Source organism: Melopsittacus undulatus, chromosome Z (genome assembly GCF_012275295.1).
Source record: "Melopsittacus undulatus isolate bMelUnd1 chromosome Z, bMelUnd1.mat.Z, whole genome shotgun sequence".
NCBI classification, from domain to species: Eukaryota; Metazoa; Chordata; class Aves; order Psittaciformes; family Psittaculidae; genus Melopsittacus; species Melopsittacus undulatus.
The window spans coordinates 54,667,791-54,683,518 of record NC_047557.1 but is presented as its reverse complement, the minus strand read 5'-3'; the positions used below and the strand labels follow the sequence as shown (position 1 = coordinate 54,683,518).

The window sequence follows — 15,728 nt, the reverse complement described above, 5'->3', positions numbered from 1 at the left end:
CATGTAAGTCAGCAGAGAAATCTCTAAAAAAGCTGAGGATACAGCCCAGTTGAAGGCCCTGTGCTTGTGTTGTTTTGTTTTCTTTAATATTCTCCTTCCTGATCCATACCTTTTTGCTGAAGAATACAATGGTACCTAACATAGGCATAAAGCCTTCCCTGCTTTACAGTGTTCACTGTATTTTCCATTTCCCCCATCCTTGCAGAAAGATGAACCCCATGGTGTATCAAAGTTTCTCCAGAGGCATCTAGTGTGGATTAAAAATATTTTTAATGATATACATTATCTAAGACTCTCTTGAGACCAAGAAGATGTCATGCTGCTAGTCTTCTTCAGGGCCACATTGAAAATCAGAATTTGAGTTGACCATTCCTGGTTTGTTTAGAAACTGTCACAGGTAGGAAAGTCCTAGGAAGTGCTTCTTTCCAGTGTCATTTATGATATCGTCTGTCAGATTATTAGAGAAAAGCTGGGGGGGAATGTACTTGAATAATATAGTGTCTGACATTTAGAAACCATTTTAGATAATCCCACACAGCCCACCTTGCTTTCTTAACTCAGAAGAAGAAAAGTAGATAATGGCTAGCAAGTGCCTTTCTAGTCCTTCTGAGCCAATATGCAGCACTTCAAGCACAAGGATTGCAGGTCCTAGCAGACATTGTGAGGACTGAGGAAAAAAAAAAGTGAATGGACATGATGGTTAACTTTTTCACCTAATTTAGGAATGGGAGCCTTTTTCAGCAAGAAGATGGAATGAGTAGCCCAGCTAGATAATGTCGCTGTAAGGTTTAGTACTATTAACATGGACACTTGTGACACTAACCATGCTGTGCAGAAATTACTAGTAGAGTGATATTAAACAACACAGGGAAAGAGTACATACTTCCATTATCACAGCTATGTAATAATGATTTGGGGTACTTACACTTCTAAAAATTAGGTTATAGTGATATTGTGTATCCTTGACTGACAAAAGAAATAAACTTGCATTGTGAAGGGAAGGCCATGTACTTGCATTCAACCAAGCAAATTACTTGCCCCATAAAAATATCTAATCATTGCCTGCACTAATTATTCTATGGCAAAATTGCTGTATTATCTAAGTTTTAATCCTGTCTCACTGAGGTATGTTTGAACTCATAACACTGCCATCTCTCTCTCAGCTTTCCAGTGACCCAACTAATTTTGGAATGACTTAATTTGTGTGTTTGGTTTACTTTAAGCCTTTTTCAGCATAATGTGAAGCAGGCATAGGGCTGTAGGGCTGTAGCTACCAGGAGGCTGTCTTCTGGTGTCAGCACCCTTGGTAGAGGTGGTAACATCTAGACATTACTTTCAGGGAGGCTGAATTTGTGGCCATGGACAGCATGACTTTGATAATGCAGCTGCCACAATACAGGAAGACTGGGACACCTTTGGTGGGCATGGAGTGGGAGGAACACTGAAGCCCTGGTGGAAGGTGTGTTCAGGGGAGTAAGAACGCAGGTCAGGAATCAGATCTGGGGGATTTAGGTAAAGAGGAGGTAAAGAGGCAAAGGTTGTGCAGTTGAATGTTAAGGGGTATAGGTAACAACTTTGTGACAAAATGGCTTGGAAATGGTGTGAAACAGAGACCCTTTTGTAGCAACCACTGCTGTTTGTGTTGCCACCCTTTTGTGTTCTGCAGTTTGTAGGGCTGGCTATGCAGGCAGAGTTTCCTGAGGCAGTTCAGTTCTTGAAGAAGCACCAGCTGTTTTCTGCCTCCCTAGAGCTCCTCATCCCCCTCTGCCTATGTTATGGGAAGGGAAGGGCAGATGAGCTAAGGAACAAGTACTCTCAGTTACTGGTATTCTTAATATTTTACAGGCTATTGTAGTCATTGCTGATCCTCTTTCTAGTGAAGAGAAAAATCTTTTAATAGAGAAAAGATTACTAACTGGGTTTTTTTGAGAGTTTCAGATGTGTGAGAATTGATTTCTTAAATACATATCTAACTAAATACAGTGATTGAAGATTTTCTGCATGGCTTATGTCTTATCTGTTAATGAGAAAGCCAATATAAACAGTCTTGCCATATAAAAATCTTTATAGCCCACTCAGATCTGTTTTTGAAACATTCCTGCAAGCAAGATGTGTAACTAGTAAGAGAGCTTAAATGTTCATTGTTGTGCCTTTTATAGCACGGAAACAGAAAATGGCCAGCTGTAAAAGAGATAGATCTTACTGTAACACAAATGCCTATCATCTCTTCTCAAACGTGGCATAGCATAAGTGAATTTTGTATTTTAATGGCTTGGAGATTTTGCTGATGTTGACTTTTCCTTCTGAAATTACCATACAAGTGTTCACAGAAGTATACATTAAAAATTTTTTAAGACCACTAGAATCTGTCTTTTCAGGTGGCTTGGTTTATAAGGTAAGTCTTAATTTGTGGATTTGCTTTCTTGAGTTTGATAATGCAAGTACTGGATTTTCATAGTAGAAGTTAATTTAATTGCTATTTTTGTTATATCCAACCTTGCTGTCAATGGATCTGTCAGTTCTGCACTGTTTTGAGTGAAGGCCTGCTGGATGAAGTACACTAAAATCAATGGAAAGCCTGGTTTAAAGGCAGTGGGTAAAAATCTCAGAATTGCTTATGTTTCTTCAGGTTGATGATTGTGTTTTTTCTGTGTGTTTCTAGCAGTATCATTCAAATATTTTGACTTTATTCATATTAACTAGCATTTCAAAAGAAAATAATAAGTTAATGTGAACAGAGGCAAACTGTAGTATATCTGTGAAAGAAGGATGACATAGAAATGGATGAAGCAATTTCAGAGACTACATGGTCACCAAGATAAAAATGAAAAAAGTTAAAGCTTCCTTCTGTAAATTAAGTACTTTTAATCTTATCAACACTTTTGTACGTGGTCTGGCCTGTGAAAGGGTTTGAGATGAAATGGGGAGAAAAAACACTGGAAGTTGGAAGAATGTCTGAGTATGATACACATCCACATGAAAAACACCTGGCTCTGTTGACTCAAGAGACTGCTTTCTGTGTGATGGGGTTAAAGTCTAATCAGAGCAGACTTCAGCTGAGTGGAGTCTGCCTCCCTCTCACCTCTCCATAACGTGCTGGTTGTTTCCTGTTTTCTGTACTCTGCAGTCTTGCTTAACTGTCTCAAAGTCCATCTTGTTCATCCCTATCTAATCAGAAATATTGTTTATTAAGTAGTTTGTTTTCCCCATTCACCTACAGCCCTCACCCCCAGTGCAGAGAGCCTGGCCTTTACACCCAGTGAAAGAAATCACCTGTATTTCTGGCTCCACAGCATTGTCTGCAGACGTACACCAGGGAGGGTATGGAGGGTAATGGGTAGAGCAGACTCAGGCCCACAGAGTGCATGGAGAGTACTGTACAAGAAGGGTTTGCTGACTCTTTGTTCTTCACATCTTAAAGCTAGGCTGCAACAAACACCATGACTTGGGATGAGAAACAGGCAAACACATTACTATTATCAAACCCCAAATCTCTGTAATAATTTCAATAATTGGGATAGCAAACAAACATACAACTTTGAATCAGGCTGCTGGGGAGCAAACTTTCTGGGCTGTGCAAAATAGCTGTAACAGGACATGAAGATAAATGCAGTACACATGATACTGCCTTCCTGTTGACATTTTGTTTTTTAAAAACCAAGCATTTAAACAACTGGCTGCTGTAATGGAAGACACTTAACTGTTTATTATCTGTTTATCTAAGCAGCACAGTTTCCCCCAAAAAAGCATACTTAGGCACTGCATGTTAACATTGCAAAATACAGACTATAACTTACAGCTGAAATGGACCACTCTGCTGAAATGCCCTTTGTAGATGCAGTTTTTGCACATTCTGGAAGAACACTGGACACCATGGCAGAAAGTCAAAGAGAAAGTAGGCACTGAAGAATATATAGCTGCCCAGAGGCTTACTAACAGGGTAGAACAATACAATGTTCATTTTCATTTGTCAACATTTAAAAATTCACCAGTAGCTACACAGCTGGGAATTTGGCATTCATAGTTTGCCATGCAGAGCAAAGTCTTGGAAATGCACATCCTGACTCTTAGCCTACAGGTCCATAAATAAACTGGCTGATGGGGCAGATTCTCTGGAAACATGAGCCGTCACAACAGATTGTAGAAATGAAGTTATTCTGACAACAGAGACACTTGCAGTGAAGAAACACAGGCCATGGAGTACCTAATTCTGTATGCATTTTTGGCAGATGTATGTTTTAGTCAAGATTATTCAGAACCACGTGTTGGGCCCTGTCATCTGCTATATTTGGATACGTCATCTATACAGCTGGTGTGGAAATACACAAAAGAAGCTCTTAACTTTGGGAGAGAAACTGCCAGTGCCTCTTTAACTACAACTGTCTCCCACAGAAAATTACCCTTTTTTCTTTTCTTTGTGAAATACATAGCCTTTCCATTCAAAAGTATACTAAGGTTGAATTTCAGCACTTAAGAGCTTGATTATGTCTTGGGTCCCAAGTAAAATGCCTCAATACTTGATTGGAGAAGGCTTTGAGTAACCTGATCTAGTAAGACCTGCTTAGAGTGGGAAATCAGACCAGGGGCTTTTCAATCTGAATTGTAGAATCTGATTAAATCCATGCAGATACACAGAGAAGCGTGAACACAGATGTATCTTTCCTAGTCAGATATAGCAAGTAAAGATATGGATCTTCCTGTCATGAAAACGTCCATTGGGCATGGTTGGCACTGGGCAAGTATCTGAGTAACTCAGAAACAGTCTCCAGCAGGCTCAGTAAAAGCAGCACCTCTGTTGTAAAGGTGAACTGGGCACTCAAGGAAATTATTCCAGAAAGATCTGAAGAATTTATTAACCTGCTCTATGTACAAAGGAGTTAATTCTCAATGGGTTTATCTGAAACTCTCTCACTAGCAGGTTCAAATTGCAGGCTGTCTGCATATTGCTTGGTCTCTCAGTCAACTTCTCTCATCTCTTATGCCCTGAAAATTGTCTTCTAGTTTAGAAGGGATGCCTCAAATTAATGTTAACTTTCAGCTACGAAGCTCAGGTAAATTACTTACCTCCCCTGAAATTCTGGGATGACAAAGTACTACAGGGCAAACAAGGAAAATAACTTTGAGACAAACAGTTAAATCATTTCCCACAACAAAACATTTATTAACAGCATATAGTTAATTGGTTTCTTTTCTAAAGTTTATTTCTTACTTTTGCTTCCTCCTCTTTCCTTTCAATGTTCCATATATTGTACCTTGTTGTGAGATTTTCTTTGCAGGGAGTATGAATGGACTCTTGTGAAAAGAATAGGGCACTTGCTGGATTTGTATAGTATAAAGACAGAAAAAGAGTGAAGAAAAAGCACACAGCACTGAAATATTCACAGCTGAAGGTGCATAAACAAGCTGTATTTCCTCCCATGTGCAGGTGCTTAATGAAATAAATATACTCAAATCTTGCCATATTCCCACAGTACCAGAAAGCCTGAGAATAGGTTTGCCCACTTGACATTGTGAGCACTCTGATATCTTTGATGTTTCCAGCAGCTAAGAATAAACTGTGGTTCTGCTTGTGCAATTTTTCCTGTGCCCTCTGACAGAGAGGTACTTTGCCTTTGGAATGATATGGAAGCCACAAGCAGTTTTTCCTCACATCTGATTTCCAAAGGTATTATAGAAGTGTCCCAGCTAATTACTAAGAGAGCAGAAAACTGCTCTGTGTTGTGAAGCCATTTCTTGGCTGACATTATGCATTTGTGTTGTGGGATACCCATCGCACACTAACAGCTGGAGGTTTGCAAATTTCTGTGGTTTCATCTCTCATGAGTTTTATGTCCTTCATATGTATAACCAGACTTGTTGGAAGCTTAAGGCATAAATCACTCAAGAGAGATGGGGAAAGAAAATTCATAGTAGAGTCTTTCCTTCACCAAAAAGAAAAGGTGAAGCCACCCCCACGGACCAAAACTTGACAAGAATGCTGTACTTGGTTCATTCCAAAGCTAGGAATATAGTTTCAGAAATAGTTCAACCAAACTCCACATGCAAGTGAACTTGATTCAAAGCCTGCTACAGTCAAGGTTGACTTTTCATTAGACATAAACATTTTTGTGCCAGTTTTGATCCTGTCTGAGATCTCTTATAATCTGCATGGCTTTATATTTAACTGTGCCCAAAGCTGCGGTACAAAGTACCCATCCCAAATGCTTAACAACCAGAGCACATTAAGTTAATGGGTCAGTATCAGAGTGGCCCCTTGATGTGTTGTGCTATTGTTACTATGAACAGCTAGTTTCATTTCCTTTGGGTATAATAAACAGCTTGCTTGGCAGCAAGCTAGAGCTAGAGCTTGCTGCCAAGAGCAGTGAATAAACCACTTGGGCTGAGCTGTGAATTTGAAATCCAAAATGAAACAGGGATCCTGAACAATAGCCACACCTGATCTAGTCTTTTCTTTAGCTCTGTGCTGATCAGAAGTCACAGTCAATTCATATTGAATGTCTAAGTCCAGTCAGCAACTAATAAGACCCTTTTGAATGATCAGGATACACTACAGCTAGTGATGATACTAACCAACACAGTAGTCATCCTATACTGTTCATAATGTCTGTATTGTATCAATGAAAATGTGTATTTGTGATCTGGCTGTGTAACACCAATGGCTGTATTCTGCTTTCCTATTCCTGTCTTCAGACATGACCTTTAATGAAGCAGAAGCAGCTTTGTTTTTAGGAGCGTCTGTTCCAGGAAAAGAGTGGGAAGGATGGAGGTGCAGATAGGATCTGTAGGGGGATACAGTTACAGAGGCTCTGTAAACTTTGACAAATATAGATGAAATTTTTGAGAAGGTTCACATAAACCACTGCTGCTTTTGAAGGGTCTGCCCAAAACCACAGTTTTGAAACAGAAACAGACAGAAGGCAGAGATCAGATCTCAGTAAGGATGGGAAAATAAGGGCTTTTCCTCCTCACTAGTTTAAATTTGAAACATTCAGTTTGTCCAACATTTCTGTTGCCCTAAGGTGAGAGCTTCTGTAACCAGTGTAAAGGAGAGCAGGCAGTTATAGCGGTTTATATTGGTGTGAGAGCTTTTCCCTAGTAATGATTAAAGAGAGTTGACAATCCACACCCCCAGCTGGAATCCTCCACTCCCCTCACGCATGGTGCAATAGTGTTTAGGCCCAATTATATATTAAACAGGGTCTGTACATGTGTACGTTTATTTTTTGAGAAACTTCGTTCTTTTAAATAGACTTACTCTTCGTTCACCTGGAGGCACAGGATGCCCAGTGATAACAGTGCAACACCTGAGTTTGCACGCTGTCTCTCTCTGTTCAGTGACAAGCTCTCTGGGCTGCGTGTCTGTAAAGGCATGAAAAGGTCATAGCAGTTTCGGGTTATCATTTAGGCGAAGGCTGGAATACATTCCCACGTGCCGTACCAGGTTGGGTTCTACCACATAAGCATTCTCCCCCTTAGTATGCAGCAGCGAGTAGAGGGCAATATCCTTAGCAAAACCCTGGCGGCAGTGCATCCCCTTCAGGTAGCCTAAGGCACGGCGGGCAGATGGAGCAGAGAAAAGCATGGCAGGTGTGCAGCATTCAGTGACTGGTACGATATTATAGAGTGTGGGAGCCAGCCGGCGCAGCTCCAGCATGTAATGCCGTCCCACCAGCTCTGACAAAGCCATGCTGTACAAAGCAAAGAACAAGACAAGGGGCCAACAGAGGCTGGGGCGCCCAGTTGCCCAGGAGTACACCCAGTTCAGCATGGGTCCCAGAAACATGCCCAGACCTAGCCACTCAAGGATTCTCATGGGTTCAGGGTTAAAGTAGCGCTGAAGCCTCTCAGGATGGTAAAGCTTGAAATAGAGTGCATCTCTGAGGTATGGTTTGGAGAACCGGATCAAGAAGAGGTGCTGCAAGACAGCAAATATGTCCTCCTCTGGCACAGCATCATCTTCCACTACAAGGATGTATTCTGGGTTGTACGCCAACAGTGACTGCTCAAGGCAGAAGACATAGTCCTGCTTCTCCTTCTCAAACTGGTTCATTCTGGGGTCAGGGTTCTCACCTGTTCTGTCATGACTGACCATAGGAAAGAAGCTGCTCAGCAGCCTGACATCCTGATGGCTACTGGGATCTGACTCCACATTACAAAGGAGGATGCGGTGGCTCTGACAACGTGCACCACATTTCTGGAGGAGACGGTGGAAGCGGGAGGCCACTTGCAAGACATAGTGGAAATCATTCCGCCTCTGCACAGTGATAATGGTGACAAGCAGCAAGGGCTGGAAGGCATCACTGCCAGAGGCCTCGGAGGTATTTGGTATCTGAAGCTTCTCAAAGTAATGGAGTGCAGCCTGGCCCTCCTGCCGGTTCTGCTCCAGGAACTCCTGACTCATGGGGTTCAGGTGCCACCGCCGCAAATAGAAGTAAGAGTGGAGGAGCCGGTGGCAAATCAAAGGTGCAAGCACACCAAATGTCACCACAGTCAGCGTGAGGAGATGGATAAAAGGACTGGACCAACGCCACCACCTCCCATACAGCTGCCAGGCTTGGTGTAACATGGCTGCTGTAGGAGGGCACCCCTGCTTTACTCATGCCCTCATTCCTTCACTTCCCACGCATCTTCCCTGGATTGCAGAGTATCACTGGGGCAGTGGCAGTCAAACCTGCACAAGTTGTCCAAGCCTAGAGAGGAAGAAAAGAGTTGGTTAATGAAATAAAAACTGTCCAAGTGGGAAAATGTGATTTGACAAAATGGAAAGTTGTGCTACTCACTGAGTAAGCCAAAATAAAAGGCCTCCGAGGAGTCCCTTGTGGGAGGTGGGGCATCACAGAATTGTCATGAGAGGCTGAAGAAAGATAAGACAAACTTAATTTCTAGCAAAGTGCCCCTAACACCTTTTCAGCCTGTCGGAGCTCTGATCTGACCTAACTAGACAGGACTTTGTTGTGTTTATGATGCTTCAAATGCATAACAATCAGGCAGTGTATATGCAGGATGTGTGAAAATCCTTTTGTTTTAAAGTAGAGACTATAGATACAACTATCTGGTCACTGTGATATAGTAATACTTGGGTCATAAACATGAACCAAAGACAGATCCCTGTATCTTTAGCCTAGCACATATCTGGAAGACAAACTTTTATCTCTGTGGAATGACATGTGTTTCCCTTCTGTTGCCCACACACTTCCAAACACATGTTTTTCACTTTACTCCTTGCAGTGTGAAGCAAGGCAACAGAGATGCCAATTTACTTCACTAAGGGCATGTGTATGCTAAGTGTAATGTGTGTGTGTGTGTCTCGTGTGTCTCCTCCTCTCTAGACCCTGTGAAATACATAGTCACAGCAAGATTAGCAAGTTGCAATTGAACCATTGACTCATATTTAAAAATTTTTATTTTAAAATTATATGCCTTTAATTTAAAATCAAAACATTTACATAAATATGTGGATTGGGTATATACACAGACACTATAAGCAAACATCCACCTTCACAGAAATTAATTTTGCCATACTTGCTTTTCTGTTCTTCTCTGGGCTGTCACAAATACCTATCAGCCTGCCTGTCAGAAGCTTACGTGAAATCAGGGCAATTAGGCTGTTAGATGAATTCTCCTGTGCCAGAGATTTCCCTTTTTAACCGGCTGTTTGACTTTCCCTTTTACTTCCCATTCCCCCTCCTTATGAACTGGGTAACTCATGCCTCCCTGTTGACTGACTGTGTACCACTCAGTGCAGAGTTGCTCTCATTTTTAACCTTGTGCCTTTACCAAGTTCTGATCATCAAATGGTGCTCCCAAGGCCCTTTTTCCTTCTCTTCACTGTCAACTGAAGCAGCCTAAGCAATGATGTGTGAATGGAAAGATATCATGGCCATGAGTTTATTTCTGTGTCTCAGAAGAACAAACCATGTAGAAGAAATGACTCAGATGACACCAAGAAGGGTCTAGTTCTAGGACTAGTTCAAAACTGCCTTCATTACTGTAGTCACATATTTGCTGTATTTACCATTAAGAAAAATCTGACTGTCTGATATGAAGATTAATGGAAAATACGTAAGAGCTGTTCCAAATATTTGCTAGAGACCAGGTACTTCATGCTGTGAGATCTCAAACCCTCCTTGGATAGACTGTGGCCATCAGTGTTCTGCTATCTTATGATTCATGAAAACACAAGACTCCAAGGAAGACTTCAATGTAATTAAACAGACGTAACAAATTTCCAGACCAATGCATGAGAATCTGCAGTGTCTCCCCATATAGCTTTTTTTTTTTTTTTTTATTTTCTGATTACACAGTCCTGTTTCAGAGAAAATGTGTTGTACTGCATCAGTGGACTTTGTAACCTTAAAGGTAGTGGTAGCATTTCAGTGGTCCAGCTCTGGATATTAAGACCTGAAATCCATCAGATGCAAAAACCTGGCATTTAAATGCATTTATTCATCCAGGGCTTTCCTTTTTCTCATTTTCTGCTAATGAGTCACAAACCTTAAGGGAACACAGAGAATGCAGAATCATACTCTACAACTTGCACTGGCATGAAAAAACTCTCACACTTTGAAGCCTTTTCTTGATGCGAGAAGCATTGCTGGCACTGTTGTTGAGCCAGCCTCCAAGCTTGGAAGGGAGGACCACAGTGGGAATAGGAGGTAAAGAAAAGCTAGAGGGCAGTTTAGTTCTCAGGGAGGAAAGAAACTCATTTTTTATCTGCTGGCTAGGCTGAAGATCTCAGCCTTCAGTGAGTTCTGTAGTTCTTGGGATGTACATGATCCACTAATAATCCCCACCCAAGCAAGAGGCCTCATCCCGTGTACCCTCTTCTGCTGACATGGGGGAAGTGCGTGCCGTGTCCCCCCTGCCGTGACAGCCGCCTCACGGGGTGAATCAAAGGGAAGCCTGCCTGCGGTCCTCTCTTTCTGCAGCCCGTGCTGCTCAAGGGCCGGGTTCACCCGCACACCCGTAGCGGCCTGCAGCCTGCCAGCCCGTGCTGCCCTGACCCTGCTGCTGGGAGCGTTGTGCTGGAACTCCACCTGCTGATGTCCCGGCCCCGGGCACACAGGGTGGCGCAGGTTAAGCACCCAGAGGCATCTACCTCCTCGCTTCTTTTGAGAAAGCAGCCATCTCTGAGAAAGCACCCAGGGCTGGAAGCCGATCACGCGACTCACAGCGGCATACTCACAAGCGTTTCTGATTTACCCTGGATTCACTTCATCAGTAACACAAGGATCTTGGCCCTCTCATGCTGCTTTTGCAAGTCCTCAGCACCCCAAGGGAAACCGTCATTTCACTTCTGCCAGTCTGCAGGCAGCAGAGGGGCTGCCTGCACTGTTAGCTTGCATTCATGCTGACTGGCAGTCAGGTTTAAAACAAATTTTCTCAATCTATTTGCAGAGGAAAAGGCTGTTTTCACTGGGCAGTGGAATACCCACAGAGGCTAAAAATAGTTCAGAGTATTTTAACGTGAGTCAAATACTCCAGTTCATACCAAAACCAGGCTGAAAGATCTAGAAAAGAGGGGAGACACCGACATCCCCACTTTCTGGCTCTAACACTGGGAAGCCAAGAGTTCCAAATCTATGATAGAAATTTCTTGCTTTTATAGAGACAAATTTTAAGGAGAAAAGCGAGAATCCAAATTGGATTTTACAGTACTTTAAAAAACCCGGTCTGAAACCTGAATAGTAACTACTTTGCAACCACATAAATACTTGCAGTGGAAGACACTTTTATATATGTTCTTTGTAAAACAGAGACATTGCTTAAACACCTTTAGAAGTTGTTGCAATACAAAGCTATATATTCAGCTTAGTTTTTTTCTTAGATCATGATGAAGATTCCTTCCAGAAACACCTAGATCACCTGCTTCCAAATCTACACTCCCATTGTCATTAATCCCTTAATGAAGATGGGTGATTTGCCTCTGCATATACTTAGGCAGAGCAGAAAAATGAGTAATGACCTCTTTGGGCAGGATACTGTCTGCTGTGCTAGTGCTTTAAAAGAGAAAGCTGGTTTTGTCTTTTTTGTTTTCGTCTCCTCCCAACTCCTTTCCAGAGAGGTATTCCCATAGGCAGGTATGCAAACCTGGAACAAAGCTTCATATGTGTGTCAAAGCTGCAAAATTTCAGGAGGCTTCTGGATAAGTAATGTAAGACAGGGCATCTGTCTTCTGCTACCTGCTCTTTGAGACAAGGCCGTAATTGTTCCTTTATGATTAAAATAATAAATGGTTCTTTTTTTGCCTAACTACACTTCTTTTCAGTGTCAATGGGAAAAGCCACTCCTTTCCTAAAACAAAAATAGCTGGAGGAAGTCATATGGCCAGAAGCCACAGAGTCAGCTCTGTTGGAAACAAAGGTAGGATCCTGAAAAATATCATGGAAAGGCCAGCTATTACAGTCCCCTCCCTCAGCGGGTACAGTAGTAGTAACGGTGTTCATACAAGCTGTAGTTTTGACTTGTGTGTCAATACTGTAGTGGCACCTCAAGTTGAAACCTGTGTGGAAAAAACACTTCTACACCCTAACTTATCTTTGTGCAGCCATGCTGCAACCACAGGACCAAGCTCCTCTGCTAATTAGCCCTCTGGAAGAAACAACAGCTTTGTCCCTGCTAGGATATTGTTAGTGCACTAGCAAGCAGTCCTGCTCAAGTCTGAGGGAACTGATGCAAGCTTCACAAAGTCATAAAGAGCCATATACATCTTCTGTTTTATATATGAGAAATATATGTAGTCATGCTGACAGCTGACTGTTGTGCACAGATACCTTCACCTTCTGTAAACTGAGGTCCCTGCCATGAGTTGATCCCTGTTACTGGACCAGATGGACAGCATTTCTCATCTGCAATTCCTCTTGTTTTCTAACAGCTTTTAGTAGGTCAGGTGCCAGATAATAGCAATGTGTTCAGGCTCGTCTTGAAAACAGCAGTGTCCAATAAAAGCCAAGGATTCACAGATCTGACCATTACACTTGAAATGAAACAAAATACAAACCATCCTGGCAAAAGTTGTGCTTCTAAAAACATTCAGCAGAATCTTAATAATAAGAGCTCAGCAGTTGTGCTAGTAAAATGGATGTATTTTCTAGCAGGTACCAAATTTAGCTCTTACCTCTTCTACTTCAAGCTCTGCTTAAAGCACTTGTCATTATGTTGCTTCTAGAGAATAAATGTCAAGTAAGCCAGTTGTTTCATTTAACTTCCACCTAAAGTGCTTCCTGCTATGGCACAGATCAGGGCTGCTGGTGATGCACTTGATCTCCCAGTTCTCTTAGAACTTTACCTTTTGTTTCTTATGGTCTATGTATTAACAGCATGACACTTACGGTCTAACAGGTTAAGAATAGCGTGAAGCATAAGAGAAGTGGCTAGGGAGATGGAGAGGATTTGGACTTAGCCTTTTACAGGACTTATGTGGTATAAGAGGTAGAAACCAGTGTCACAGCCATCCATTTTTATCTGCCATTCCTCAGAACCTGTCCATGAACATATAAACTCTTTATGCCCAAGGAAATGTAATTTAAGCACTATCAGAAAACTGAAAATGCACAGATACACAGAGAGTAACCCTGTAGAGTTAGGAAACCCCAGAAACTGCAAAATTGCATCCTGAATGTAAATTTACTGATATGCTGGCCTGCTTTTCTCATTTAACTGAAGTTAGCTTTTCCAGGCTGTTCATAAATCCCTAGAAATCCAGGGAGCAGTTTGAAAGCTGAATTAAGAGGCAAAGTACATGAATGTGGCAGCTGGAAGATACTTTCTCCATTTCCCTTAAACTAAGAAGCAAAAACCACTAGTGAAACAGGCTATGAACTGAATATAGTAAATACAGTTATTTCCCCAACTTCTGTCTCACTTTTCCTGTGTATTCATTTTCCCCTGCCATGTAAATCCGAAGGGAGCCTGTTCTCAACATTTGCTGACCTTCACCAGACTGCTCCCTCCTGTGCAACATCATGGGAAAAGAGTGCTCTTCCCTGTTGCTATCAAGCAGTAAGGTCAGTATTCAGATCAAGTGGGAGTGGAAAGCAGTTGGGAGAGTTCCGCAAGGTAACAGCTTAATACAGTGGCTTAAGGCAAGGAGTTTTGCAAGGAGCTGTCTTTTAGAAGATGACACCAAAGGTTTATGGTTTATGTGACTTTAAAATTATTCAATTTGTATTTGTCTGATTTTATATTTCTTTTGTATCACAGATGAAAAAAAAACCCACAAAAAACAAAACAACCCAGGATATGTTATTATAGAATTTGATAATGATATGTGTAAAAAATGCTGCATGTTTTCAGAGGAGAAGCCCTCCAAAATCTTAAATTCAGCTTTTGGTTTAAGCTCTCTTGTGCTTTAGTATAAAATGTGTATCCCTATTTATTAAAAGAAAAAAAAAGAAAAATTACATTAGACAAAGCTGCTACTAATAATGGCACGAACTTTTGCTATCTGTTCTTGGAATCTCAGAGCTAAATGTGCATTGACTCATTAGAGATGCTACAGATGATTTTTATTCTAGCTCCTTGTGTCACAGTCTTTTGTTAAAATAAGACCTGGGCTCCTGCATGCAAGGTACTGTACACAAATACAGCAAGAGGCAATTTCTATTGTATTGATCTTCATCTTAAGACAATATCAAATAAGGGAATCTGTTTTTCTGAGATATGTAACATATCAATCTGGTTTTGTTGTCATGAACAACTGGCATTTTAAAGTTTGACCATACTGGTAATCCACACAGGTAAACAGAATAGCTTTTGGAAAAAAAGCTACTAAATGTGGTATGCTGAAGTAATAGCAACTCTTTGCAAATTAAAGCAAGCTAAACAGGTAAGGAAGAAGAATTCTTACTCTTGGAGAAATCTGTCCAGAAGGAGTTATTCCAGAGCAGCAGGAATGAGGTATCACAGCGTGGCTATTGCTGAATAGCTCCTTCTGCCTGAACTCTCCTATTTGATTTCTACATGCAATTGTGCCTTCGGGGCTTGCTATGAAACCAGGCATTTCACAGTCACTGGAAGAGCAACATGCAGATTAAATTAGCTCCTTGAGTATCTGTGATTTGAGTAGGTGTGCTGGGTGCACCCACTTTGGGTGAGCAGCCTTTTGGTTCAGGCATCACAGGCAAACCAGCCCTGCCATGTGAACAGTGAGAACTGTGCTAGGCTGCATCTTCTCAGGAGCTAAGGAGTCTAGGCCATGTCTTATCAGGACCTCAGAGTGTCAGCCCAAGTGGGGAATAGACAAAACTACAACTGCTACAGCTGCACGCACACCAAATGGGGTTGATTGTGAATCAACCACTTCAACATACAGATATATTTTTAGCCCCCTGAGCCAGTTGCCCTTAAGCAGGGACACTGCTCAAGGTCACTCTTTTGAGACTGAGAGACACCTTGCCCATAACCTGGTATCTATAAAGATGTAATACATTTTACATTAGGCCTAAAAGTGTACTTTATGCTATAGTATTTATATGTCCAGGTAGAGTGTAAGTATTAGAAGTGTAGTAAGTGGCAGACTATTTAACCCCTATCTAATCACTGTTTAAACCATTGCTGAAATCAACAATTAGATTATTGTCCAATTACCATTCAGTTGCAGCTTAATTATCAATAATTATTGCTAAATCATTATTAAATCACTGTTTAATTATCCTTCAGTTATTGTTTAATCATAATTTGAATGACATTTAATTAGCAATTATGTGTTAATTACAATTTGATAATAA

At 41.4% G+C, this 15,728-nt stretch overlaps 1 protein-coding gene across 1 annotated transcript; it reads right to left on the bottom strand.

The window, feature by feature from the left end:
* Window positions 1–7,032: 7,032 nt before the first annotated feature.
* On the bottom strand, window positions 7,033–8,812 carry PGAP4 (post-GPI attachment to proteins GalNAc transferase 4). The gene is made up of 2 exons (XM_005154865.2): window positions 8,781–8,812; window positions 7,033–8,690 (listed from the first exon to the last, which is right to left on the bottom strand). Exon 2 carries the CDS (start codon window positions 8,564–8,566, stop codon window positions 7,379–7,381), a length of 1,188 nt encoding a protein of 395 aa, XP_005154922.1. The 5' UTR covers window positions 8,567–8,690; window positions 8,781–8,812; the 3' UTR covers window positions 7,033–7,378.
* Between the last annotated feature and the right edge of the window lie 6,916 nt (window positions 8,813–15,728).

Excerpts from the sequence above, each read along its gene's own strand:
- PGAP4 (XM_005154865.2), bottom strand. The coding sequence starts at position 8,566 with ATGTTACACCAAGCCTGGCAGCTGTATGGGAGGTGGTGGCGTTGGTCC.